The sequence below is a fragment of the Dipodomys spectabilis genome, unplaced genomic scaffold (genome assembly GCF_019054845.1).
Source record: "Dipodomys spectabilis isolate Male_0828 unplaced genomic scaffold, ASM1905484v1 ptg000053l, whole genome shotgun sequence".
Classification (NCBI taxonomy): domain Eukaryota; kingdom Metazoa; phylum Chordata; class Mammalia; order Rodentia; family Heteromyidae; genus Dipodomys; species Dipodomys spectabilis.
In genome coordinates, this window is record NW_024870730.1 from 12731565 (window position 1) to 12757569 (window position 26005).

General features: G+C 45.6%; 1 protein-coding gene across 1 annotated transcript in view; it reads right to left on the bottom strand.

Annotated features, from left to right (window-relative positions):
• Ankrd6 (ankyrin repeat domain 6) overlaps positions 1-26005 on the bottom strand; it is a 166928-nt gene that overhangs the window by 32815 nt on the left and 108108 nt on the right. Inside the window, exons 2-3 of the mRNA XM_042679568.1 lie at positions 22978-23234; positions 565-663 (exon numbers count right to left, since the gene is read on the bottom strand). Coding sequence (XP_042535502.1) covers positions 565-663; positions 22978-23097 — 219 coding nt within the window. The 5' untranslated portion in view covers positions 23098-23234. The remainder of the gene's footprint in view (positions 1-564; positions 664-22977; positions 23235-26005) is intronic.

Consider the following 26005-nt stretch of genomic DNA (forward strand, 5'->3'; position numbering starts at 1 on the left):
GTTGTGGGGCGTGAACTCTGGGCCTAGGTGCTGTCCCTCAGCTCTTGAGCTTAAGGTGAGTGCTCTACCACTTGAGCCACAGCGCCACTTCCGGTTTTCTGAATAGCTTATTGGAGATAAGAGTTACACAGACTTTCCTGCCTGGGCTGGCTTTGAATTGCAATCCTCAGATCTCAGTCTCCCAAGTAGCTAGGATTACAGGCATGAGCCACCAGTGCACAGCCCAGGCTGGCTTTTGAACCATGATCCTCAGATCTTAGCCTCCTGAGTGAGTAGCTAGGATTACAGGTGTGAGCCACCAGCACCTGGCTTGACTACCAGTGTTATTACAGATGAATCCGGAAGATGTTAAGATGAGGGCAAACTTGCCAAGACTTTGTATTGCTCACAAAATTGCTTATTTCTTAGAGGAATTCTACCACACGGCCAGGCAGGTATGGGGGCTTGCACCTGTAATCCTCGCTACTTGGGAGATAGAGATTGGGTGATTATGGTTTAAGGCTAGCCAGGGTAAAGGAACAAAATTTCCAACCCTCCTCAGATCAAATGATGGCTTCTACTCACATCATCCTGTACATCAAGGTCACAGCCAGCCTTCAGCAAGATCTGGACCACAGAAAGATGGCCCTTATTGGCAGCAAGATGCAGGGGGGTCCGGCCATGCTGTTAATGGAAAGCAAACATTGATCTCAGAACATGACATCAAAACCAGCCTTAAGTGAGCAGGAGGCTACTGCAAGGATTGTACAACCATGTTGAAGGACAACATTTCCCCTCATCCCTCTGCTTTGGGAGGCATTTGTTAGCTCTGGCTACTGGCATTGTAATTGATGAACAAGATATGCTGGAAATGTGAAGATTCCCTTGAGCATATAATTTCTCCCCCTCACATGTAAGTAGCAAAGTGAAAAGTAACTCAATGAGGCTCAGCGCTGGTGGCTCCTACCTGTAATCCCAGCCACATGGAGGCAGGCATGGGAGGATCAAGTTCCAGGCTACCTAGACAAAATGTTCCTAAGAACTTATCTTTTTTGTTGCTGTTGTTGGTCATGGGGCTTTAACTCTGGGCCTGAGCACTGTCCCTGAGCTCTTCAGCCCAAGGCAAGCATTCTACCACTTGAGTCACAGTGCCATTTCTGGTTTTCTGGTGGTTAACTGGAGATAAGAGTCTCATGGACTGCACGAGCTGGCTTTGAACCATGATCTTCAGGTCTCAGCCTCCTGAGTAGCTACAGGTGTGAGCCACTAGCACCTGACTCCAAAAATTTACCTTAATAGAAAAAGCTGGCTGTGAAATGGTGGCTCATGCCTGTAATCCTAGTTACTCAGAAGACTGAGATCTGAGGATTATAGTTCAAAGCCAACATGGGCAGGAAAGTCTGTAAGACTCCTCTCTCCAATTAACTACCAGAAACCCAGAAGTGGATCTATATGGCTCAAAATGGTTGAACGCTAGCCTTGAGCAGAAAATATTAGGGACAGCTCCCAGGCCCTGAGTTCAAGCTTCACCACCACCAACAACAACACAGAAAGAAAAAGCTAGGAGTGGTGATATAGATTTGTCATCCTAGCTAACATAAATAGGAGGAGGATGGCTCAGGTAGGCTTGGCAAAAGAGTAAGATCCTATCTCAAAAATAACCAAGTGTGCTGGTGGCTCATGCCTATAATCCTAGCTGCTCAGAAAGATGAGATCTGAGAACTATAGTTCAGAGCCAGCCCAGGCAGACAAATCTGTGAGAGTCTTATCACCAGATACTGGAAAAACAAACAAAAACCTGGAAATGAAGTTGTGGTTCTCAAGTTGTAGAGAACCAGCCATGAGGGAAAAAGCCAAAGTGAGAGCACAAAGCCCTTAGTTCAAGCCCCAGTACAGTAAGCAAACAACAACAAAAGAGCAAAAGGACTGGGGGGGGTGGCTCCAGCAATAGAGCACCAGCCTAGCAAATGTGAAGCCTGAGTTCAAACCTTACTATATCAAAGACACCAAAACGAAACAACACACAAAACCAAAACAATAGGGCTGGGAAGGTGGCTCAGTGGTAGAGTGCTTGCCTTGCATGCATGAGGCCCTGGGTTCGATTCCTCAGCACCACATAAGCAAAAAGAAAAAAGCTGGAAGTGGCGCTGTGGCTCAAGTGGTAGAGCACTAGCCTTGAGCTGAAGAGCTGAGGGACAGTGCCCAGGCCCAGAGTTCAGGCCCTACGACTGGACCCACAAAAAACAAAACAAAACAATAAAAACGAGAAACCATTAATGTCCCTTATGAATACCTAAGACTTCACTTCCCTCTTACCAAAGTGGCCGCTCTTTTTCTTTTTTTAAATATACCAGTGCTGGGACCGAAACTTAGGGCTTGGGCCCTGTCCCTTAGCTTTTTCCAGTTAAGGTTGGCACTATATTACTTGAACCACAGCTTTATTTGTGGTGTTTTGGTAGTTAATTGGAGTCACATGGACTTTCCTACCTGGGCTGGCTCAAATTGTGATCCTCAGATCTCAGCTTCCTGAGTAGCTGGGATTATAGTCATGAGCACTGGCACACATCCTAGAAGTGGCCACTCTTTTTTTTTTTTTTTTTGCTGGTCGTGGGGCCTGACCTCTGGGCCTGGGCACTATCCCTCAGCTCTTCAGCTCAAGGCTAGCGCTCTACCACTTGAGCCATAGTGCCACTTCCAGCTTTTCTGCTTATGTGGTGCTGAGGAATCGAACCCAGGGCCCCATGCATGTGAGGCAAACACTCTACCACTGAGCCACCTTCCCAGCCCTAAGTGGCCACTCTTGAATTTGATTATTCACCTTGCCTTGCCTTCCATTATGCCTCCACTCCTTCTGTGTAGCCAAAGACCACAGAAATGTTGATCTGCTCTCAAGCCTATTATTAATGGTATTAAACTATACTGTGTCACCTGTTTTTCTTGTCCAGTGTGTATTTTTTAGATCTCAAGACACACCACATGTGTAGTTCCAGTTTGCTACCTGTTCCACTGATGGGCACCAGCTGCTCCCTGAGGCTTGCCAGCCACATCCTTGCACTCAGCAATGTGTGCACCTGGCTGAGCTACCGCTCAGTTCCGTGGCTGTGTCACCGAGAGGACCATGGCCCCTCCTGCTGGAAGTACATGGGCTCCTGTCATACCAACAGTGACTCCCAGAAGAAAAAAAACCCGACAACAACAACACTCTCCAATGGAAAGTAACTTCTGTCCTGAGCACTGACCTTACCAAGTTCTCATTTCTCCACACTCTAAAGGAGTTACTGGGATGAAGGCTGGAACATAGTTTAGCCAGAGCCCCGCTTACTTAAATAAGGGTCTCAGTTGCTTCCATCCTGTTTAGCATCTGAATAAAGACCTAAGAGTGGGAAGATTGGCTGTGTGGCTCAGTTGATAGAGCACTAGCCAATGAGTCAAAGTGTCAGGTACAGGATTCCAGTCCTGGTCTGGGATCCCAAAAAAGAAAATAAAGACCCACAGCCCTTATCAGTAGTCTATCAAGATGAAGCCATTTGAGGTAGGAAAAACAGAGATAACAGACAATAAAGGATCTTTATTTCTAGCCAGAACATTCTATCAAAGCAGGAGGAGGAGTCAGGAAAGAAAGAGGTCAGAGCTCACTTTAAAATTAGAATTCTTAATTAAGAACAAAGTTCATCCCAAGAAAGTAGACTATAAAAAGCCTTCATTACTAAGATGAGACAAGGTATGACCTTTCTCGGGGGGTGACTAGGCTCAGCCACATGCCACCCTGGGCTCTTTCAATGCCCATGGCTGATCAGGCAGGGCTAGGATTTTCTTCATCTTGTCCTGGCCAAGGATTCATACCTTGACATTGTGTAACTGACCTTTGCAAAGATTCCCAAGGCATCTTGAATCATGGGAGAGTTCATTCCAGGTGTGAGCCAATGCGCATGCACTGAGGAAGGTGACTGTCTGGTCAGACACAGTGCCTCTGAACAACCAGAAAATACAGACCAGGCTAGGGACAGGTTCCCCAGAAAGGCCGGACACAGAGCCATGGGCAGTGGCTCATGGGGAACATTCTCATTTCTATCCTCTTAATACTGATGTAGAAGCTAAACCCCAAGAAGGAAGTTGTGTTCAATGTAAAAAGAGAAGGAAAGGCTTTTTCTGCTATCAACCAAGTGTTTGTACCCAATGAATATTTGACCCCAGAGTTCACATGCTGAAGCCCTGACCCAGTGCAATGGAATCTGGAGACCAGGCCTTTGCGAGGTGAGCAGTGAGCTCTCCGCATAAGATATGAAGCTAAGTGTAGGGACTCTCAGATACTGGGAAGGTACAGATCAGCCTGGACAAAAAGCAAGACTCCAAGCTGGGCACTGGTGGCTCACGCCTGCAATCCTAGCTACTCAGGAGGCTAAAATCTGAGGATCATGGTATGAAGCCAGCCCTAGCAGGAGACTCTTATCTCCAATTAATTACAGAAAAAGCCAGAAGTAGCCGGGCGCTGGTGGCTCACGCCTGTAATCCTAGCTACTCAAGAGGCTGAGATCTGAGGATCGCCGTTCAAAGCCAGCCCGGGCAGGAAAGACCGGGCAGGAAAGACCGTGAGACTCCTATCTCCAATAAACCACCAGAAAACCAGAAGTGGCGCTATAGCTCAAGTGGTAGAGTGCTCGCCTTCAGCTGAAGAGCTGAGAGACAGCGCCCAGGCCCAGAGTTCAAGCCCCACGACTGACAAAAAAAAAAAGAAAAAGCCAGAAGTGGTGCTGTGGCTCAAGTAGTAGAGTGCTAGCCTTCAGCAAAAGGAGCTCAGGGACAGTGCCCAGGCCAAGAGTTCAAGCCCCAGGACTGGCAAAAAGAAAAAAAAAAAAGATTCCATTTCAACGAGACAAGCAGGGTATGGCAGTGTATGCCTGTCATCCCACCCAAGCGGGAGGCCACAAGTAGGAGGACTGTGGTCTGAAGCAAGCCTCAAGCAAAAATCAAATCCATATCTGAAACATAACCTCATGCTTGCCTGCCTAGCAAGCACAAGGCCCTAAGTTCAAACCTCGGCACAGGAAGAAAGGAAGGAAAAAGAAAGGAAGGAAGGCGTGTGGGAAGAAGAGAGAGCTTGCTGCCTCTCTGTAGATGAAAAGAGCAAAAAGGCAGAAAGCAAAGACCTCACCCAGTAGATAAGGACGGGCTGGTATAAACGGGACCCCAGGCAGGGGCTGACTTATGAGGAAAGCTGGAATGCCTCTGAATGTGAGTAGAAAAGGCTAAGGGAGCCGGGCGCCGCGCCGGTGGCTCACGCCTGTAATCCTAGCTACTCAGGAGGCTGAGATCTGAGGATTGCGGTTCAAAGCCAGCCCGGGCAGGAAAGTCCGTGAAACTCTTATCTCCAATAAACCACCAGAAAACCGGAAGTGGTGCTGTAACTCAAGTGGTAGAGCACTAGCCTTGAGATGAAGAGCTGAGGGACAGAGCTCAGGCCCAGAGTTCAAGCCGCATGACCAACAACAAAAAGAAAGGAAGGAAGGAAGGAAGAAAGGAAGAAAGGAAGAAAGAAAGAAAGAAAGAAAGAAAGAAAGAAAGAAAGAAAGAAAGAAAGAAAGAAAGAAAGAAAGAGTTAAGGGATAGTGCCCAGGCTCTAAGTTCAAGCCCCAATATTGGCATTTAAAAAAAAGGGGGTGGGGGGAGAAAAGAAAAAGAAAGGAAAAGCTTGATCCTTTGAGGCATCGTGAAGCATTGGTTTGTCCTCAGTTCTATCGGTTACCCTCAAGGCCAGTTCAGCCTGACTCCTCACAGGCTGGTGGTACAGAGAGAGACAACAGCGGCAGTAGCACTAATGCTTACTAGATGATTTTTGCATGCTTAGCACCATCTTAAAGAGTCTTACAAGCTGCAAGCCTGGCTCTGCTTGTAATCTTAGCTACCAGGGAAACAGAGATAGGGGGATCTGAGCCAGCCTGAGATGGAAGGGCAGAAGGGCCAGTGGTGGGCAGGCTGGTGGGAGGGGAGAGAAAGAGAGAAAAGAGAGGAAGAAAAGAGAGGGAGAGAGAGAAAGAGAGTAAGAAAAAGTGAGAAAGAGAAAGAGAGAAAAGATAGCAAAGAAATAAAAGATTTGAGAGACTCCGTCTCACTCAACAGTTGGGCATGGTGAAGAGTGCCTGCTAGCTCCTGCAATGTGGAGAAGCACAAATAGGAGGTTCGCAGCCTAGGATGGTTTGGACGTAAAGAGAGACCCTATCTCAAAAATAACTGATGCAAAAAAGGCTGGCAGAGTGGCTCAAGTGTTAGAGGACTCGTGTACCAAGTGGGTTCAAGTACTGCCAAAAAAGAAAACAAGTCCTACAAGTGTGAATTCATTCAGTCCTCCCAAGCACCCCATTAGGTAGATGTTATTGTGAAGTCCATCTTACAGATGAGAAAACTGCGGTAGGAAGAGACTGGGTCATGTATTCTAGCCATGTGGATCCACTCCTTAAGTCAATTGGCTCTGCCCCTCATGCTCTTCCCCACCCACATGCTACACTGGTGAGAAGTCTAGAAGGGAGGAATGTCCTGATCTTTTTTTTTTTTTTTTGTCGGTCGTGGGGCTTGAATTCTGGGCCTGGGCGCTGTGCCTGTGCTCTTCAGCTCAAGACTAGCACTCTACCACTTGAACCACAGCACCAAGTGGTTTTCTGAGTAGTTTATTGGAGATAAGAGTTTCACGGACTTTTCCTGCCCGGGCTGGCTTTGAACCACGGTCCTCAGATCTCAGCCTCCTGAGTAGTTAGGATTACAGGCGTGAGCCACCAGTGTCTGGCAAATGTCCTGATCTTAAGTGCTGCTACACTCTTCAGTACTGAGCCTCAGCCTAAACACTGACCTCTGGGGTTTCATAGAAGTAACTTCATTTCTTTTTTTCTTTTTTTTGGGGGGGGGATCTGGTCATGGGGCCTGAACTCTAGGCCTGGGTGCTGTCCCTCAGCTCTTCAGCTCAAGGCTAGCGCTCTACCACTTGAGCCACAGCGCCACTTCCAGCTTTTTTCTTTTTGCTTATGTGGTGCTGAGGAATCGAACCCATGGCCTCTGGCATGCAAGGCAAGCACTCTACCACTGAGCCACCTTCCCAGCCCAAGTAACTTCATTTCTTTTTTTTATTTTATTTTATTTTTGTGAACATACTGTACATCATTTCTTTAGAACCTCAAGGATGAGCAGAGGTTTTCTTTTGTGTGTGTGCACACATGTACCATCCTGGGGCTTGAACTCAGGGCTCGCGTGCTGTCCTTGAGCTTTTGTTGTTCAAGGCCTAGGGCTCTATCACTTTAGCCCCAGACCCACTTCTGGTTTGTTTGTTTATTTTTGTAGTTTACTGGACTTTCATACCCTGGCTTCAATCTTTAATCCTCAGATGTCAGCTTCCTGAGTAGCTAGGTTTATACAAGCACCCAGTGAGCAGAGATTTTCTATTTTCTCTGCATACCTAACTCACCTGGGAGGTGATCCTGAGCCCCTCCTCCAGCATCTCCCATCAATGTTCAGGACCAGATATCAACTGTTTTTTTGTTTTTTTTGGGAGGGTGGTGGTCTGGTCGTGGGGCTTGAACTCTGGGCCTGGGCACTGTCCCTCAGCTCTTCAGCTCAAGGCTAGCACTCTACCACTTGAGCCACAGCGCCACTTCCAGCTTTTTTTCTTTTTGCTTATGTGGTGCTGAGGAATCGAACCCAGGGCCTCATGCATGCAAGGCAAGCGCTCTACCACTGAGCCACCTTCCCAGCCCCTCAGCTGTTTTTTTTTTTTTTATCACTGGTTTTTATCAGTCATGGGGCTTGGGCTCTATCCTTGAGTTCTTTTGCTCAAGGCTAACACTCTACCACATTGAGCCACAGTGCCACTTCCGGTTTTCTGGTGGTTAATTGGAGATAAAAGTCTCAAGGACTTTCCTGCTGAGGCTAGCTTCAAACCACAACCCTTAGATCTCAGCCTTCAAAGTAGCTAGGATTACAGGCATGAGCCACTGGCACCTGGCTCCAGATACCATTTTTGCATTTAATTTTATTGTAAAGGTGAGGCACAGCGGGGTTATATAAGCAAGGTAATGAGTACATTCCTTGTGGAACAGTGTGACACCCTTGTTTTCTCCCACTTTCCCTCCCCCACAGCTCCCCTCACCTTCAAGTTGTAAAGTTCATTTCCAACATGGTGTCTTGTGAGTATCGCTGTTGCATTGGTTCACCCTTTGTCCTTTGTCTCACCATTTTATTATTCCCCTTATACCAGGTTTTGTATAACTACCTCTTACACTAATGTGTGACAGGTTGAGGACACAGGATGCCTTGAGGAGGGGCCAGGACAACAGCCCATCCCCAACCTGTGGCCCTCAAGCTAAACCTGCAGAGCTGGGCATGTCCAAGCAAGAGCTATTTCTCAGGCTACATTCTTCACCATACTCTCTCCCTACCTGTCAATGCAGAACACCTCAAGTTCTGTACCACCACAACCCAGAGCGCTCTCCTCCCCGTGCTTCAAATAGTGCCTAGACAAAAATGACACTGCTAAAATTTTGGCAATGAGAAGAAAATCATCTCTAACTCCATAACCCACTCCAAGTGTGTGTGTGTGTGTGTGTGTGTGTGTGTGTGTGTGTGTGTGTGTGTGTGTGTGTGTGTGTGTGTGTGTGTGTGTGTGTGTGTGTGTGTGTGTGTGTGTGTGTGTGTGTGTGTGTGTGTGTGTGTGTGTGTGTGTGTGTGTGTGTGTGTGTGTGTGTGTGTGTGTGTGTGTGTGTGTGTGTGTGTGTGTAGGGGGGCAATCCTGGGGCTTGAACTCAGGGCCTGAGTGCTGCCCCTGAGCTTCTTTGTACTCAATGCTAGTGTTCTATCTACCACTTGAGCCACAGTGGCACTCCCAGTTTTCTGAATAGTTTATTGGAAATAAGAGTCTCACCGACTCAGAGCCTCCCCAGTAGCTAGGATTACAGGCATAAGCCACTAGTGCCCAGCTTGAACTATTGCCTTCTTTAACTCTTTTTCAGGACATCTTTCCTACTGATGCTTTGAAGAGTTAGATTCATTGTTCACAGAAAACCATCTTGCTTTTTTTTTGGGGGGGAGGGGTCTGGTCGTGGGGCCTGAACTCTGGACCTGGGCGCTGTTCCTCAGCTCTTCAGCATAAGGCAAGCGCTCTACCACTGAGCCACCTTCCCAGCCCCAACCATCTTGCTTTTTACACCAATGTTATGCCTTAAAGCCAGTGAGTTGTTTTTGTTTCTGCAGTACTGAGGTTTGAACTCTGGGCTTCATGCACTAGCACTTGAGCTATCTCTTCAACTCTTGTTATTTTTATTTTTTTGCCAAGGCCAGCCTGGACCAAAACTCTATTTCCCAGGCATGAAATACTGTGCCCAGCTATAGGTTGAAATGAAGTCTTGTAAACTTTTTTCCCCTAGGCTGGCCTCAAACTGTTCCTCCTCCAGGTTTCCACCTCAGGTGCAGCCAGGATTACAGACATGAGGAACCAACATGGGAAAACCAGTAGTTCTTTACTGGACAGCAGGACTACCTGGGGGACTTGAAACACAGATTCCTGGGCCTACCCTCTACAGTTTCTGAATCAGTAACTCTTTGGTGAAGCACAGAAATTTGCATTTCTAACAATTTCCTGAGAAGCAGGCATTTCTAGGCTGTGTCAACATTTTCAGAGCCAATGACTTAAACCACTGGTTTTTAATCTATCACCTCTTAAAGAGTATTTATTACAAGAAACCCCAACCAAACAATACCAAAAACCTACCCTTAAATGTATCCCCCTGGGCTGGGAAGGTGGCTCAGTGGTAGAGCGCTTGCCTTGCATGCATGAAGCCCTGCATGAAGTACCACATAAACAGAAAAAAACTGGAAGTGGCACTGTGGTTCAAGTGGTAGGGTGCTAGCCTTGAGCAAAAGAAGCTCATGGACAGTGCCCAGGCCCTGAGTTCAAGCCCAAGGCCGGCCAAAAAAAAAAAAAAAATCCCCCAAAATGCTAGATTCCATCAATGTAGGGTAGGTCCTGAAAAGGCAATGTTAAAGTTCCCAGTGATCCTAGCACACAGCAGAAGCGATGAACCACTGTGGCCCCTTTAATGCTGCAGGGTCCTGGCCAAGCCAAGTGATTAGGAGGCAGCAGCCCTCAACCAATCAGTGAGAGGCAGGCGCTCAGGGCTGGTTCACTTCTAGGGAAAACAGCGAATAGGGCCTTGAGATGTTGCCAAGCAACAACCACAGAAAAGCAGCCCCACTGTCAACAGTTCTGGGGCACTGGCCTGGAATGGCTTTGTTCAGGCAGGCTGAGCCCTGTGGAAAGGACTCCTTAATGGGACAACAGAGAGACTCCGGTGCCAGCAGGCGGCCATAAATTACACTAACAGGTGCCCAGGAAGAGTGTGCATAGAGCAAAATGGTCCCTGCTACTTACTTTGAAGAGGCCAACTCTCCCTGTTAGAGTGTGAAGGGAAGGCTCTGTCTAGAACATTCCAGAAGGAAGATTCCTATTAAGACTGCAATCTGCGGGGTGAAGGTGACAGGGAGCCCAATTTCAAACAACCTTTGAAAGGAACTAGAGATGGTTTGTTTTGTAGCATGTGCTGGGACAGGGGCTCCTTGTAGCGATTTCTTAGGAGAAGCCAGGTGGCAGGGAGTGGGGCTAGTGTCATCTGAGATATGCAGCCTACAAAAACAGGCCAGGAAGACTATGGACCCTCCCCCAGCCTGCAGGGTTCCCAGGAGTCAGGCAGGTCACAGCTCCTCCCGTTTGCTTAGGTATCTCAGCTCCCACTTGCTATAGGGCCAGGCCTTAGGATCAACAACACCTGTCTCCCATGACCAGTCTAATAGAGCAGAGCTAGAGAAATGGCACTGGCTATTACCCAGCCATTCCCACTCTGTCATTCCTACGATCAGGGTGTCACAGAGAGAAGGGCAGAAGCCAAGGGAATAGAAGGGTGGAGAAACTCTGAAGGAAGAGGGGGGCAGGGGAGGTGTAATATTCTCATAATAACAAAGCTGCTTTTTTTCTGGAGATCATGAGAAATATAATAGAGCAGGTCGCTCAGTCTCTCTCCCTCTCCCCTCCTTCTCTCCTCTCTCCTCTCCCCTCCTTTTCTCCTCTCCCCTCCTTCCCTTTCTCCTCTCTTTCCTCTCTCCCCCTCCCCCTGCCTCCTTCTCTGTGCTGGTCCTGGGGCTTGAACTCAGGCTGTCACTGAGCTTTTGTACTTAAGGCTATTGCTCTACCACTTGAGCCATAGAGGGTTTTTTTTGGGGGGGGGGCTTAATTGGAAAGTCTCATAGACTTTCCCGCCTGAGCTGGTTTCGAACCACAATCCTCAGACCTAAGCTTTCTGAGTAGCTAGAACTATAGCCATGAGCCACTGGCACCTGGCACATAGTAAGCCAGGTGAGCAATGTCTCTTTTGAGGTGAGCAATGTCTCTGTATATTATCTGAAGCATTAAACAAAGAGGTAAGAAGGCTGTAAGGTGAGCCAAATAAGAGTGGCCCACATTTTAGGAACATTTCTTAAGAGCTTAACTTGAATGAGGACAGTAAGGTTAATAAAGTTTAAATAAAGTTTTCAAACTGTCTTCAATCTATGATCCTCAGATCTCAGCCTCTTGAGTAGGTAGGCATTCAAGCATGAGCTGCTGGCACCCAGCTTCCCACTTAGGAAAATAGGACTTAATTCTGCCATTCAAAACCTAAGTGTGCCCACAGCACACAAAATTTTCAGCTTAAAAATTAGCCTGGCCAGGTGTCAGTGGCTTATGCCTAGAATCCTGGCTACTCAGGAGATTGAGATCTGAGGATTGTGGATAGAAGCAAGCCCAGGCAGAAAAGTCCATGAGATGTTTATCTACAGTTAATCTCCAAAAAAGCCAGAATTGGAGCTGACTCAATGGTAGAGCACCAGCCTTGAGCAAAAAAGCTCAGAGACAGCATCCAAGTGCCCAGTTCAAGCCCCAGGAAGAACCTACGCGCCTGTGCTTTCTCTTTCTTTTTCCTCTTTCTCTCTCTCTCCCTCTCTCCTGCTCTCTCCCTCTCCCTCTCTCTCTCTCTCCTTCTCTCCCTCTCCCTCTCTCTCTCTCTTCCTCTCTCTCTCTCTCTAGTCAAATGTTAACTCCCCTCTAATGTGATGTCTAGAACTATTTCTCTCTGGTAAGGTATATGGTGTTGGCTGATATTCGTGTTTATGCTGCTGTGAAAAAAAGCTCCGAGATTTATTGAATTTCAAGCCCCATCTGTGAGTGTCTTGTCAGGACCAGACCTAAGGATTTCCTGGGCCTGCCCATGGGCTGGATGTTTCCCATCCCTGCTCTACTTCAATGAGTGACATAACACATTTTCATCAGAAAAAGAGTAAATTCCTTGGATAAAAAAATAAATTAGCATCTACAATTTTTTTCTAATCTCAGAGCAAAAGACTAGGTTAATAGCAATGTAAAATGCAATGGATGCAGATGACAATTTCTGCACCAAGAACCAATATCTAGGTCACACAAGGAGAAGAATACTGGGATAGTTTGCCAACACAATCATCACCAAGCATCCGGAGAAGTGATTCAAATGCATATTTTTGGGAATCAATTAAATGTATCTAACAATTAGATTTTATAAGTAGGAAAATTCCTTTGTTATTGTATGCCAGTCCTGGGGCTTTAACTCAGGGCCTACGCAGTATCCCTAAGCATTTTTGCTCAAGGTTAGCACTCTACCACTTGAGCCACAGTTCTACTTCTGGTTTTTTGGTGGTTATTTGGAGATAAGAGTCTCATAGACTTTCCTGATTGGAGCGGCTTCAAACCATGATCCCCAGATTTCAGCTTTCTGAGGAGCTAGGAACATAGGCATGAGCCACCAGCATCTGCCTGGAAAATTCCTTTTGAGGTGACTGAGGAACTACCAGGTCTAGGTTTGCTATAGGAAAGTCTACCAGTTTAAAAAAAGTGTTTCAAGCATTTTAATTGGCTGTTGAGGATTCTGTCTGCTCCTATTGTCTATCTTAACTGTCTTATTTTTCTTTTTGGTTGGTTGTGGTGCTTGAACTCAGCCTGGGTACTGCCCCTGAGCTCTTTGTGCTCAAGGCTAACACTCTGCCATTTGAGCGATGGTGCCTTTCCAATTTTTGAATGGTTTACTGAAGATAAGAATCTTCTTTTGTTGTTGTTAGTCATGGGGCCTGAACTCTGGGCTTGGGCGCTGTCCCTTAGCTCTTCAGCTCAAGGCTAACGCTCTACCACTTCAGCCACAGTGCCACTTCTAGCTTTTTCTGCTGATGTGGTGCTGAGGAATCAAATCCAGGGCCTCATGCATGTGAGGCAAGCACTCTACCACTGAGCCACCTTCCCAGCCCCTTAATTGTTTTTAAGTGTAAAATTCATTGGCACTGAGTAAGTTTATGATGCTTACAATCTCAACAACCACTCATCTGTAGATTTTTTTTTTGTCAGTCATGAGGCTTGAACTCTGGGCCTGGGTGCTATCCCTGAGCTCTTCAGTTCAAGGTGAGTGCTCTACCACTTGAGCCACAGCACCACTTCCAGTTTTCTGGAGGTTAACTGGGGTTAAGTGTCTCATGGACTTGCCTGCCCAGGCTGGCTTTGAACTGTGATCCTCAGATCTCAGCCTCTTGAGTAGCTACGATTACAGATGTGAGCCACCAGTGTCCAACTAGAATTTTTTTTATTATTATTAAATACCTTTTCATTCTTTTTCTTATCTTATTGCTGTGGCTAGAATTTCCACAACTACACTGAATGAGAGTGGTAAGAGCAGACATTACTGCCTGATTCCTTAGCTTAGCAGAAAAACATTCAGTCTTTTACCCCCAAGTATGATGTGAACTGCAGGGTTTTGTAGATGCTTTTTATCATGTTGAAAAATTTCTCTGTTTCTGGTTTGCTCTAAGTTCTTTTTTTTTGGGGGGGGGGGGGTCCGGTCATGGAGCCTGAACTCTGGGTCTGGGCGCTGTCCCTCAGCTCTTCAGCTCAGGGCTAGCACTCTACCACTTGAGCCACAGCACCACTTCCAGCTTTTTTCTTTTTGCATATGTGGAGCTGAGGAATCGAACCCAGGGCCTCATGCATGCAAGGCAAGCGCTCTACCACTGAGCCACCTTCCCAGCCCTTGCTCTAAGTTCTTAACACTCATGAGTGCTGGATTTTGTCAAATGCTATTTGTACTTTTGTTAATATGATCGTTCCCTATGAGAAGTTAGATACCAAAATCCAGAGATGCTAAAGTCTCTGATATAAAATGGAATAGAGCTTTGCCCATAATCTATCCATACATCCTTTACACTGTGAATCATCTCTAGATGAGTTTTATTATACCACATAATTTAAATGTTATAACAACAGTTGGTATACTCTTGTTTAGAGAGTGGTGCAACAGCAATATACACAAGACAGTATGTTGGAAATAATCAGTACAACTTGGGGTGGTTGCGAGGGAGGGAAAGTTGGAGAAAAATGAGGGAATGGCTGGAGACATGGCACAAATAATAGAGTGCCTGCCCAGCAAGCATAAGGCTCTAAATCCAAATCTCAGCACACCAAAAATAACTGAAAATAAGTGAAGCATAATTATTGCTTCTGACTCTAAATCTCATATATGAAGAAAATTTCTAGGACCCAAGAGGGTCCTAGATCAAATATTTTTGATCTTGGTTAGTTGAATCTAAATGTGGCATCTGGAGCTTATTGAGAGACAATCGCTATCTTTTTAGTTTAGTCCATTACCGATGGACCAAATGTTTGGGCCTGCCCCCTCCCCCCAGCACAAATTCATATGTTAAAGCTCTAAGCTTCAGTGTAATAGTACTTGAAGATGGGGTCCTTGGGAGGTATTTAGGTCTAGATGAAGTCCTGAGCATGGGCCTCCCATGAACATCCTTATTAGATGGAGGAGAGGGAGGGAGAGCCCTTCTCTCTCCGTTCTTTCCTCTCCACCACAACAGAACACAGAGAAAAGGTGCCATTTATAATCCAGAGGAGCCCTTGCCAGGAACTGAATCTGCCGTACAAGCCACACTTACAGAGCATTTTGTGATATTGTTACACTTGCCTGGTCTCAAGGACCTGTTGATGTGCAGATTACAGTGGACTTGGCGAGACACACAAAATTAGAATAAATGTCACTTGATCGTGGTAGATTCTGCTTCCCACATTGCTCAATTCAACAGAAACAGGCTTAAAAATAAAGCAGAGCAGGCACAGTGGCCGCCCACTTAACCATGTACCCCACGTCGCTGATTTAGAACAACCTAAACATCCAGTAGCCAACTCTCAGTGGAGACAAACCCACAGGCCTGCTGGAAAAAGAATTTTCATTCTCTAAACACGCTCCTGGCTTCATTTTATTTCTGAAACCCAAATCTTGACAGCTGAAGAGAAACAGGAATGAGAAAGAAAACTATGGAGAGAGATTCAGAGGATTCACTAACAGGCCATCTGGCCCGGCTCCAAGCAGAGACCCAGGGGGCAACTGCGTAGCTGTGAAAGCGCCCTTCCTCTCTGGATAATCATTTCATTGTATCAGAACAAGGGCTGGAAGAAGGAAATCTCCCTGTGGGCAGGGAACAGGTAAGAGGAGAAGCTAAAAGGCTTGGGATGGGTTCTGAAGTCCGTTCCTGAAGTTCTAAGGCTTGCTGCCCTCAAATACAGTTGTCTTCCCGTAGTGCCAGACACATCAGAGTCACCCCATGTCCACTTCTGCTCGATCTCAAAGGTCATTCCTCTTTTGTCCAAAGAGCATCTCCTGAGTACCTTTCTGTTCCTCAAACTCAATGTGGTAACTGAACACTTACTGAGCCTTTCACCTTATTGACCTAATACTATTTCTGTACACTGTCTGGTCGACAAGCTACACAACCCACAGCATATATCCATGCCCAGAACTGAGACTTTTATTTCCTGTTACTAAACTGGTTATTAGTTTCAATGATGAGATTCAGAATATCATGAGTTCATGCTAATGTACAAAGAGCACCACGACTTCCAGATGGTAACCACTGGCACAGCCCAGTGTCCCAGAGGTGGTAGAGTCCTAGCCCCACCTCCCAAGGCTTTCAGACCTTGGAAGAAGTAGCTGTAGCACTCTGTGGTTCTCCCCCTGGATGCTGCATCCCAAACCAGTCAGGTCAGAGTTTTGAGTGCATGTCTAGGTGGAAAGGGTTTTTTTGTTGTTTGTTTTAGGCATTCCATGAGATCTCACTTTCAGTCAATACTGAGAACTACTGACCCAAAGGAACCCCAAGAAGACAATGGAGTCCAGGAAAGAAATGGTCATCACACTAATCAGAGCTACAAAGTCTTTTCTTCAAAGTACTAAGTGCCTTGTAGGGTTGCATCACTCCATCACGGCTTAAGGAGGCCACAAACCCAGCCAGGTCTCAGAGGAGGTCATTGTGATTTACTGACTCTCTCTTTGTAAGTAAAAATTGTGAAAGATTTTTAAGTGGATGGCAAGTACTTAGAGATAGTGTGACATGTTGGCTACATGGGGTTTGGGGGAAAGGACAATGCGGGGGGGGGGGCTGGTATCTAATGTGTTCAAAGCGTTAAGAGTTTGGGAAGATAAAAAAAGTTCTGTGAATGTACTTAATGCCACTACACTGTGCAGTAATTAACTATGATCCAGATGATATGCTGTTAGGTATATTTAATATAATTTAAAAATTAAAACTAAGCTGGGCACCGGTGGTTCTGTAATCCTAGCTGCTGCTACTCAGGAGGCTGAGATGGGAGGATTGTAGTTCTTAAACCTGGGGAAGAAGGTTTGTGAGACTCTTGTCTCCAGTTAGCCACCAGGAAACCAAAAGTAGCACTGTGGCTCAAAGCGGTAGAGCACTAACCTTGAGCAAAAAAACTCAAGGACAGCATCTAGGCCCTGAGTTCAAACCCCATAACCACTACCAACAAAATATTGACACTAAAAATGAGTGAGGAGGTGAATTTGATCAAAGTACATTATATGCAAATATGAAAATATCATAATAAAATCCTCTGCACAGTTAATATATACTAATAAGAAAAAGAGGAAAGGAAAAAAAAGAACCAAATGTGCAAGAGAAATGACCAAAGGTTCCTTCATAGATATCGAGCTTTCAGGGTGTCTCTGAGTCTTTCATTATGTCTAAGCTGCTGAACAACTCTGAATTGTCAATCACCAATGGTGATGCTAAGGGAAGATTCAGTGGTTTTGGTAGATGTTAGCCAGATGTGGGATTCCAGATGTGAGATTAGCCTCCTCTCCATCCATCAGACACTCTCTCCAATTCCTAGGCAGCTGGCCCTAGAACACAACCCAGAGGAAGGTCTATGGGACCCAGGCTGAAGTGAAGAGGAACAACTGCCAAACAGAAATCACAGGAGTACAGGAGTTCCTGAAGAGAAGGCTAGAAAGAGGAGAAGGAGAGAGGGAAGAAGAGTTCATCAGAAAGAGACAGTGATGATGTTCCATTGGTCATAGTAGTTTTCTTTTTCTTTTTTGTGCTTGTACTGGGTCTTGACTTCAGGCACTTGCTTGGCTTTTTCACTCAATACTGATGTCTACATCTTGAGCCATAGCTTCACTTCTGGCTTTTCGATGGTTAATTGGAGATAAGAATTTCTCAGACTTGTCTGCCCAGGGTTGGCTTTGAATCATGACCCTTTCTAATCTTAGCCTCCTGAGTAGCTAAGATTACAGGCATAAGCCACTGGCACCTGGCTGGTTCACAGTGTTCATGTAGACTGTGTTGAACAGGCCCCTCACACATGGTTGGAGGAGTGTAAACTGTCACGGCTTCTATGCAGAGCAGTTGGGCACTAGCTGTCATTACAAGAGGCCCCACGCACATACACACACACACCTGGACCCAGCATGACCCCTTAGAGAAATTCATCCCACAAATAGATCACACTATGCAATAAGATCTCAGAACAAAATGGGTCCTCATGGCATAATTTGTAAGAGCATTACATGAATATGACCTAAATGTCCATCAAAAGATGATCAGATCAACAAGTAGTGGCAGAAACATATGCTATTGAATAGAACAAAGAAGTGTGTGTGTAGCATCCTATAATTTGTCTTAACAAGGAGAAACACAGAGAGCTACATCTGGTTGCGTGTCTATGCATGCACTATCTCCAGGAAAACTGAAGAACAGGTAGCAGAAGGTGCCTCCGGCAAGGAAATTGCTGGGGTGGAGTGGGGTGGGGTGGGGTGGGGTGGGGTGGGGTGGGGTGTGTGTGTGTGTGTGTGTGTGTGTGTGTGTGTGTGTGTGTGTGTGTGTGTGTGTGTGTGTGTGTGTGTGTGTGTGTGTGTGTGTGTGTGTGTGTGTGTGTGTGTGTGTGTGTGTGTGTGTGTGTGTGTGTGTACACAGCAGGAAGGAACGCCGTCAGCCCGTCAGCCTTTATACTTCTTATTAGAACCATTGCTTCAGCACAGGACGTAAAGTGTCAATCTTTAAAAAAAAATGTATAGGTCCTTTGGAAGATACATGCTGTATACACCCTTTCTCAAGTGAAAGTTTTCTCCCACCATACTCCTCTTAGAAACCAGAAGCTTAAATCAATAGACCAGCAGCAGGACCATGACATGTACCTCTCTTTCCAGGCTCTGGCCTGCATCCCCATGGTCCACTCAACTGGAAGGAGAGTGTGGCCCTTTAGAAGGGAGCATTAAATTTTTGAGGAATACTTTTTGTTTGTTTGTTTTAGGGATTTTCATTCTAGAAATCTACCCAGTTTGTATATCCACTGTAGAACATATAGCAGTAGACAATACAAACTTGTAGGCAACCCAACTGCCCAGAAGTGACTGGATAACAATATATGCAGCTATGCAAAATAATGGGAGATCACAGGGGTGTTTTAACAAATAATTAGATCTAGGTACAACAATCTCTCAGATTAATACAGTAAGTAAAAGGGTTATTTGGTACAACATAGGCCTATTTTTAAGTAAATCTGATTTTGTATACATATATATTTATATATTTCTTCAAAGATAAACAAAACTATTTCTTGGAATGGGAAGATTATACTTAGGAAAAGAAAGGGAAAAGGGTCAAGTATGGTGGTACACACCATACCTGAGGTAGAGGTAAAAGGATCACCATCCAAAGCCACTAGAGGTCAAAAATTAAGATCTTAACAAAAGCAAACTAAAGCAGCCACGCACTGTGGCTCAAGTCTGTAATCCTAGCTACTCAGAAGACTGAAATCTGAGGATTGCAGTTCAAAGCCAGCCTGGACAGGAAAGTCTGTGAGACTCTTATCTCCAATAAACCACTCAGAAAACTGGAAGTGGCGCTGTGGCTCAAGTGGTAGAGTGCTCACCTTGAGCTGAAGCACTGAGGGACAGCGCCCAGGCCCAGAGTTCAAGCCCCATGACCAACAAAAATAAAGAAAGAAAGAAAGCAAAAAGTCCCTTGATTGTCATCTTAGTCATTACTGTACCCTAGTATACAGGTTGTCTTAACACATCACTTAACAATGATCCTAAAGCACCAAAATAGTGACACTGGCAATTTTATCACAGTATACTGTCACAATTATTCTATCTCATTATGGGTTATTGCTTACTTTATTGTGTCTAACTTATAAATCATGCTTTCATGACAGGTATGTGTGTATAAACAACATAGCTCAATTGGGGGCTGGTATTATAATGAAGCTTCCGTAATCCCTTGGGGGTCTTGGAATGTATGTATCCCCCAACAGAGAAAGGAAAGCCACTCTATTTACATAAAAATGTATTGGTAGTAACTCATAAAAAAGCATGAAGTACTGCCCCACAATACCAAGTGGATGAACCTTGAAAATATTATGCTAAGTAAAGGAAGTCAGAAATAAACACTTCTGTATTTTTACTTGTGGGGTTGTTTTTTTTTTTTTTGGTCCAGTTGTGGGGCCTGAACTCTGGGCCTGGGCCCTGTCCCTCAGCTCTTCAGCTCAAGGCTAGCACTCTACCACTTGAGCCACAGCACCACTTCCGGCTTTTTTCTTTTTGCTTATGTGGTGCTGAGGAATCGAACCCAGGGCCTCATGCATTGCAAGGCAAGTGCTCTGCCGCTGAGCCACCTTCCCAGCCCACTTCTGTATTTTTACAATTCTGTTTATAGGCCATGTTCAAAAAAGGTAAAATGACAGAGACAGCAAGTAGATTCGTGGCTCCCAGTAGCTGCAATGGAAATGGGCAGTGATAGCTACTGGGTAAAGTTTCTTACTGGGATGATAGTATTCTAAAATTCAGATGTGGTTCTCAGACTGTCAAAACAACAGAAATCAGTTTCTCACAATTCTGGAGGTGGAGAAGTTGAAGAACGGGGTGCCAATATGATTGGGTCTTGCTGACAACGCCCTTCTCTGAATCTATCTTCACATCTCAGAATGATGGAGTAAAGGTTCATGGTGTCTCTGTTTCTAAGGATACTCATCTCTTCATGAGGGCCCCGTCTTCATGACTTCATCTAAATCTAATTACTGACCAAAGTATTTAGAGTAACTACTTCTCTGTGTTATCCAAGCTGGCCTGGAACCTGTTATATAGCTGAGGCTGGCTTGACTTTGCCATCCTTCTGCCCTGATCTCTCAAGGGCTAGGATTACAAGTATGCACCACCATGCCTGGCTAGGGGTTACAGCTTTAATTTACAAACTTTGAAGGAAAACAATTTAGTCCACAGCAGTGGTGATCACGACTGTACATACTTTATACATATACTAGAAATTATTGAATTGTATAATTGAAAATGAGCAGGCTTTGGTATGTAAAGCATACCTCAATAGAGCTGTGGGGTAGTTTTTTTTTCTCTTTCATATCCCAAAGCAAAAGATAAAGCCTGTTTTTAACGAGGCATTGTGCTGTCTTAAATAAGTTACTATTGTTAGAACAATCCTAGAAAGTTGGCATTATTATTGTCTCATAGATAAGTAAACTGAGGCTCAGAGAAGTAGCAACTAGAACAATTAGCCAAAAAGCAAAGTTAAGCTGAGTACTGGTGGCTCACACCTGTCAAACTAGCAGCCCAGGAGGATGAGATGTGAGGACTATGGTTCAAAGCCAGCCTGGGCAGGAAAGTCCATGAGACTTTTTTTTTTTTTGCCGGTCATGGGGCTTGAACTCAAGGAATGGACACTGTCCCTGAGCTTTTGTGCTCAAGACTAGTGCTCCACCACTTTGAGCCACTGTACCACTTTCAGTTTCCTGGTGGTTAATTGGGGATAAGAATCTTATACTTTCCTGCCCAGGCTGGCTTCAAACCAAGATCCTCAGATCTCAGCCTCCTGAATAGCTATGATATCAGGCATAGCCACCAGAGCCTGAATCCATGAGACTCATCTCCAATTAATCACAGAAAAGGCTGGAAGTGGATCTGCGGCTCAAGCGACAGAGCACTAGAAGCTCAGAGACAGTATCCAGGCCCAGAGTTCATGCCCTAAGAGCAACAAATAAAATAAACTCACTGGATACCACATTGAAAATGAACTATACAAGTAGTAGGTGGGATGGGAGGGAAAAACTGGGAGAGAGCCAGGGAAGGGGTGACGTTGTCCAAAAGGAAATGTACTCTGCCTGATTTATATAACTGTAACCCTTCTGTTTAATAAAGCGTTTATTTTTTAAAAAGAGAAGGGGAAAAGTGGAGAGCTGAACAGCATGCATTGTTTACATGTGCGGAAATGTCACAGTGAAATCCCTCTTGTACAACTAATGCATGCTAATAATCAGTAGCAAAACAAATTAAAAATCTGAAAAAGCAAAGTTAAAAGCTGTGAGCATGTGTTTTAACTAGACAGCTCACCCACTTCCTGTTGCCTAGGTCTACTATGGGCAGATCAAGGAAGGCCTAAGAAGTCTCCCTCCTGGGGCTGGGAAGGTGGCTCAGTGGTAGAGCGCTTGCCTTGCATGCCTGAGGCCCTGGGTTCGATTCCTCAGCACCACATAAGAAAAAAGCCGGAAGTGGCACTGTGGCTCAAGTGGTAGAGCGCTAGCCTCGAGCTGAAGAGCTGAGGGACAGTGCCCAGGCCTAGAGTTCAGGCCCCAAAACCGACCCCCTCCCAAAAAAAAGAAGTCTCCCTTCCCCTTCAGTTATACACAACTGTGTACAAGCAGAACACAGTTGAGCTCCCTGGCAATCCTGAAATGTTCCTGCTTTTTTTCCCCCTCTAGAGCCCCACTGAGCAATATAGAGAGCACATGTGAGTATCCCAAAAGGAGAACAGTCCCTCTCCAGCCCAGAGTCAAGAGCTACCAGGTAGTACTATTTCTGTGGAGTGGTCTGCACAGGAGGGAGGGGGCCTGGAGGCACATTCCATGGGTACAATGTTACAAGGTGCTTGTCTGCCAGGGCAGTTACTCAAGCCTCTTTCTCCAAAGTAGGGAGGAGCAATAGTGATTGGTGAACAGCGTTCAGAGCAACACTGGGGAATGACAAGTTTCCCATCTTTGACAGTGTATGTGAACTTGACACCTAACTGTACCAAGCCTGTCTTTTCTTGGCCATATTATAGAAGTGTCTTTGGCCAGTATGCTCCCTTGCCTATCCTGGTATTAACTGCTGGTGAGGGTAAACAATGTCCTGTCACACATCATCTCTGGCCCACATGAAATCAGGGCCCATCCGTGGTGGTGGGTGATCTGGTCGGGTCTAGGTCATCACTTTATAGATGGTGATGAGGAGATAGACCTTGCAGAGAAGCCCTTCCCCAATTGCATATTGGCCCAGCAACCCTCTTATCAAGTAAGCTTTTGTGCCCCAACTCCCAACAGATCTGTTTGACTAAAAAAGTAGGGAAGAAAAAGCCACACTGTGATTTTAGACTATCCAATGCTAATGACAAATTAGTCTATTCGAAAGAGCAATGAAAGTATTTTTAATTCTTTTTCTTCAAACCTCCACCACTGAACTAAAAACCAAATTCTTTAAAAGCTGAACCAAATGACAGTGCTTTGGACAATGGGGCCAGAGGTAGACTATTCCCGGAGAATGGGTACAGGGTGTTGTTTTTTTCTCTCGTTACCTTGGTAACCGCTACCTTGGCGCCCTTGTTGATGAGCTGAACCACATTCTCCGCTTGGCCTTTGTACGCAGCTATGAGAAGGCGTTCTGACAGCGCAGCGACCGCATCCTGCTGGCTCATGAATTAGCACAGAAAGAGGTTCAGTGGGTGCCCAAGTTCCTTCCGCTCAACACGAAGCCACTGGTCCAAGCTGGCTGGCACGGGGAACAATGCGCACAGTCATGGAAGGTGCCTTATGACTAGGCCATCTTCAGGACCTATGGTTAAAAGCAAAGCTGCCATCAGTGTTACTCCCCATACAAGGTGGATCATGCCTTTCCTCCAATTCGGGGCAGTCTGCTGGTTGCACACTGCAGGGGAGAGAAACTGGAGCAATGGGACACGGACATATGCTCCCCACGTAACTTCTGAATGGAAAGAGCAGCAAGTACCAGCCCTCCTCCCATTCTCCCTCTTCCCTGAGAGTCATAGCTCTGCACTTCTGTCCTGGATAAAAGAGGCCTGAATATAACCACCTCCCCGCCCATACCTCCCAGTTCATACACCTGTCTGCAGCAGGGACTGGGATGTGTACCTGAGAAGCCCACTGCCTTCTGCACTGGATTTTGTGGGTGTAACAAGATTAACATGCGGACTATGCCCCAAGCAGGTTGGATATGAGTGAACCAGGCCCTAACTGGTAGAATGTCTCCTTGGGGTTTTCTATACCATGTACTATAATTCTCTTCATTCATTCTGCCTATAAACAGCATAGTTTTCTGAGTTCTGGAACAGGTCAGGGAGTAGTAGGCATAGGCCTGGGCAGACTCCTGGTTCCAGTTAGCTAAAACCATCCATGTTGGAAAGAAAGTGGCAAGGAGTTTCCTTGCTTAATGGAAGAAAATCAATGGGCCACTAAAGCCACCCATCAGACAGTATGCCCTGATTACAGGTCATGCTCAGTATCAAAGTTAGGCTGTTCCCTCCACCAAAGGATCAAATGAACTTTCTAAAGCCTCATATGTAGCTCACATCTCTATTCCCAGCATTAGGGAGGCTAAGGTAGGAGGACTCTGTGTCTGAAACTAGAGGACTGAGCTACAGAGAAAGTTTCAAGGCCAGTTTGGGGTACATAGTAAGACCTTGCTTCAAAAACATAATCTAGGGGCTGGGAAGGTGGCTCAGTGGTAGAGCGCTTGCCTTGCATGCATGAGGCCCTGGGTTCGATTCCTCAGCACCACATTAGCAAAAAGAAAAAAGCAGGAAGTGGTGCTGTGGCTCAGTGGTAGAGCGCTAGCCTTGAGCTGAAGAGCTGAGGGACAGCGCCCAGGCCCAGAGTTCAGGCCCCACGACTGGACCCCCCCCCAAAAAAAAAAAACAACAATCTAATCCTCTTCTGCTAGAGGAACAAGGACTTCTTTTTAAGATGTACATGTTAAAAATACCAATGTACACAAATGGAAAGAAAATGCTATCTCAAATGAATACCATTTTACCATCCTCCAACCTTGATCATGTCCTTGTACATATTCTAATTTGAAGATATGAAAGATGAAGTATCTCTTACCATTGATTCCAGGCCAACTCAACAACCTTTCAATCTCTAAAGACTAAGGATAGTTCAGGACGCTAGAAAGGCCTGAGCCAGATTGGGTCCAACCAAGTCACGTAAATGGTCAACTACATTGAGGGGCAGGGGCTGAGGTTAAATGCCCGTATGGAAGAGATCTAGAACATTCTCTCCTGGGACTGCAGTGGGAGTAAAAATGGTATTCCATTATGGAAAGTGTGGCCAAATGTAAATATTGTGAGTTTAGAGATAATTCTTATCTCCCTACCCCCTGCCAACTTGTTTATCTTTTTTTTTCTTTTTGTTCTCCATCTGCTGCCCAAAATGCAGACACCAAAAACGAGAAAAGAGAGAAAGAACTGGTAAACTGCTCAGTTTCTGTTCGACAGGCTAACTGGAAACACATACATATATATATATGAATGTATGTATATGTATATATATATATATATATATGTATATGTGTATATATATATATTTGCAGCTCAGGGAATTGAACCCATGGCCTTCCACATGCTAGGCAAGCACTGTATCACTAAGGTATACACTCAGACAAGAGAAAGCTCTTCATCTCACAAAAAGCCAGTCTACACAGGAGGCTAAGATCTGAGGATCACAGTTTGAAGCCAGCCTAGGCAAGAAGTCAGTGAAACTCCAATAAACTACCCCCAAAAAGCTGGAAGTGGAGCTGTGGCTCAAGTGGTAGAGTGCTAGCCTTGAGCAGAAGAAGCCCAGTGACAGTGCCCAGACCCTGAGATCAAGCGCCAGGACCCGCCCGCGCGCACACACACACACACACACACACACACACACACACACACACACACACACACACACACACACACACACACACACACACACACACACACACACACACACACACACACACACACACACGGTCAATGAAAGAATAAAGTTGAAACTCAGAGCATGGAGAAATGGAACTAGGAATGCCTTTGGAAATTCCCAAAGCCATGCTAAATAACTGGTCCGGCTGAGCCTTCTGTTGTCCACACTGATCTATATGGAATTGGCTTGTCTTTATCAACATAGGGTATACTGTCTCTTTTAATTCAGATAATATGCAATATACCCAACCTAATTACACTGAGTTTCTTCTCTGTTTGTCCAAAATACAGGCCCAAATGCAGGGAAATATACACTCACTGCCCTGACTTCCTGAATGATCTTCCTCTCACACCCCCACATTCTTCCCCTTCATCTATTATTTCTAAACCTCTTCTCCATTCCATTCCGTAACTGTGATTGCACTGGGCATTTGTGACATGGATGATGGTTCAGTTCATACAGATCCATCAACATGACTAAGATGCCACTCCACAGCTCTAAGGGTTAGGATCTCTGCTGCAGCCTCTGCACAGGCCATCAGCTGAGGTCACAAGCTCCACTCCAGTGGCAGTCCAGTGGCTCGGCAAAAGATGCCAGGTCCGTGCAGCTCTGGGAAAACCGATTAAGTCA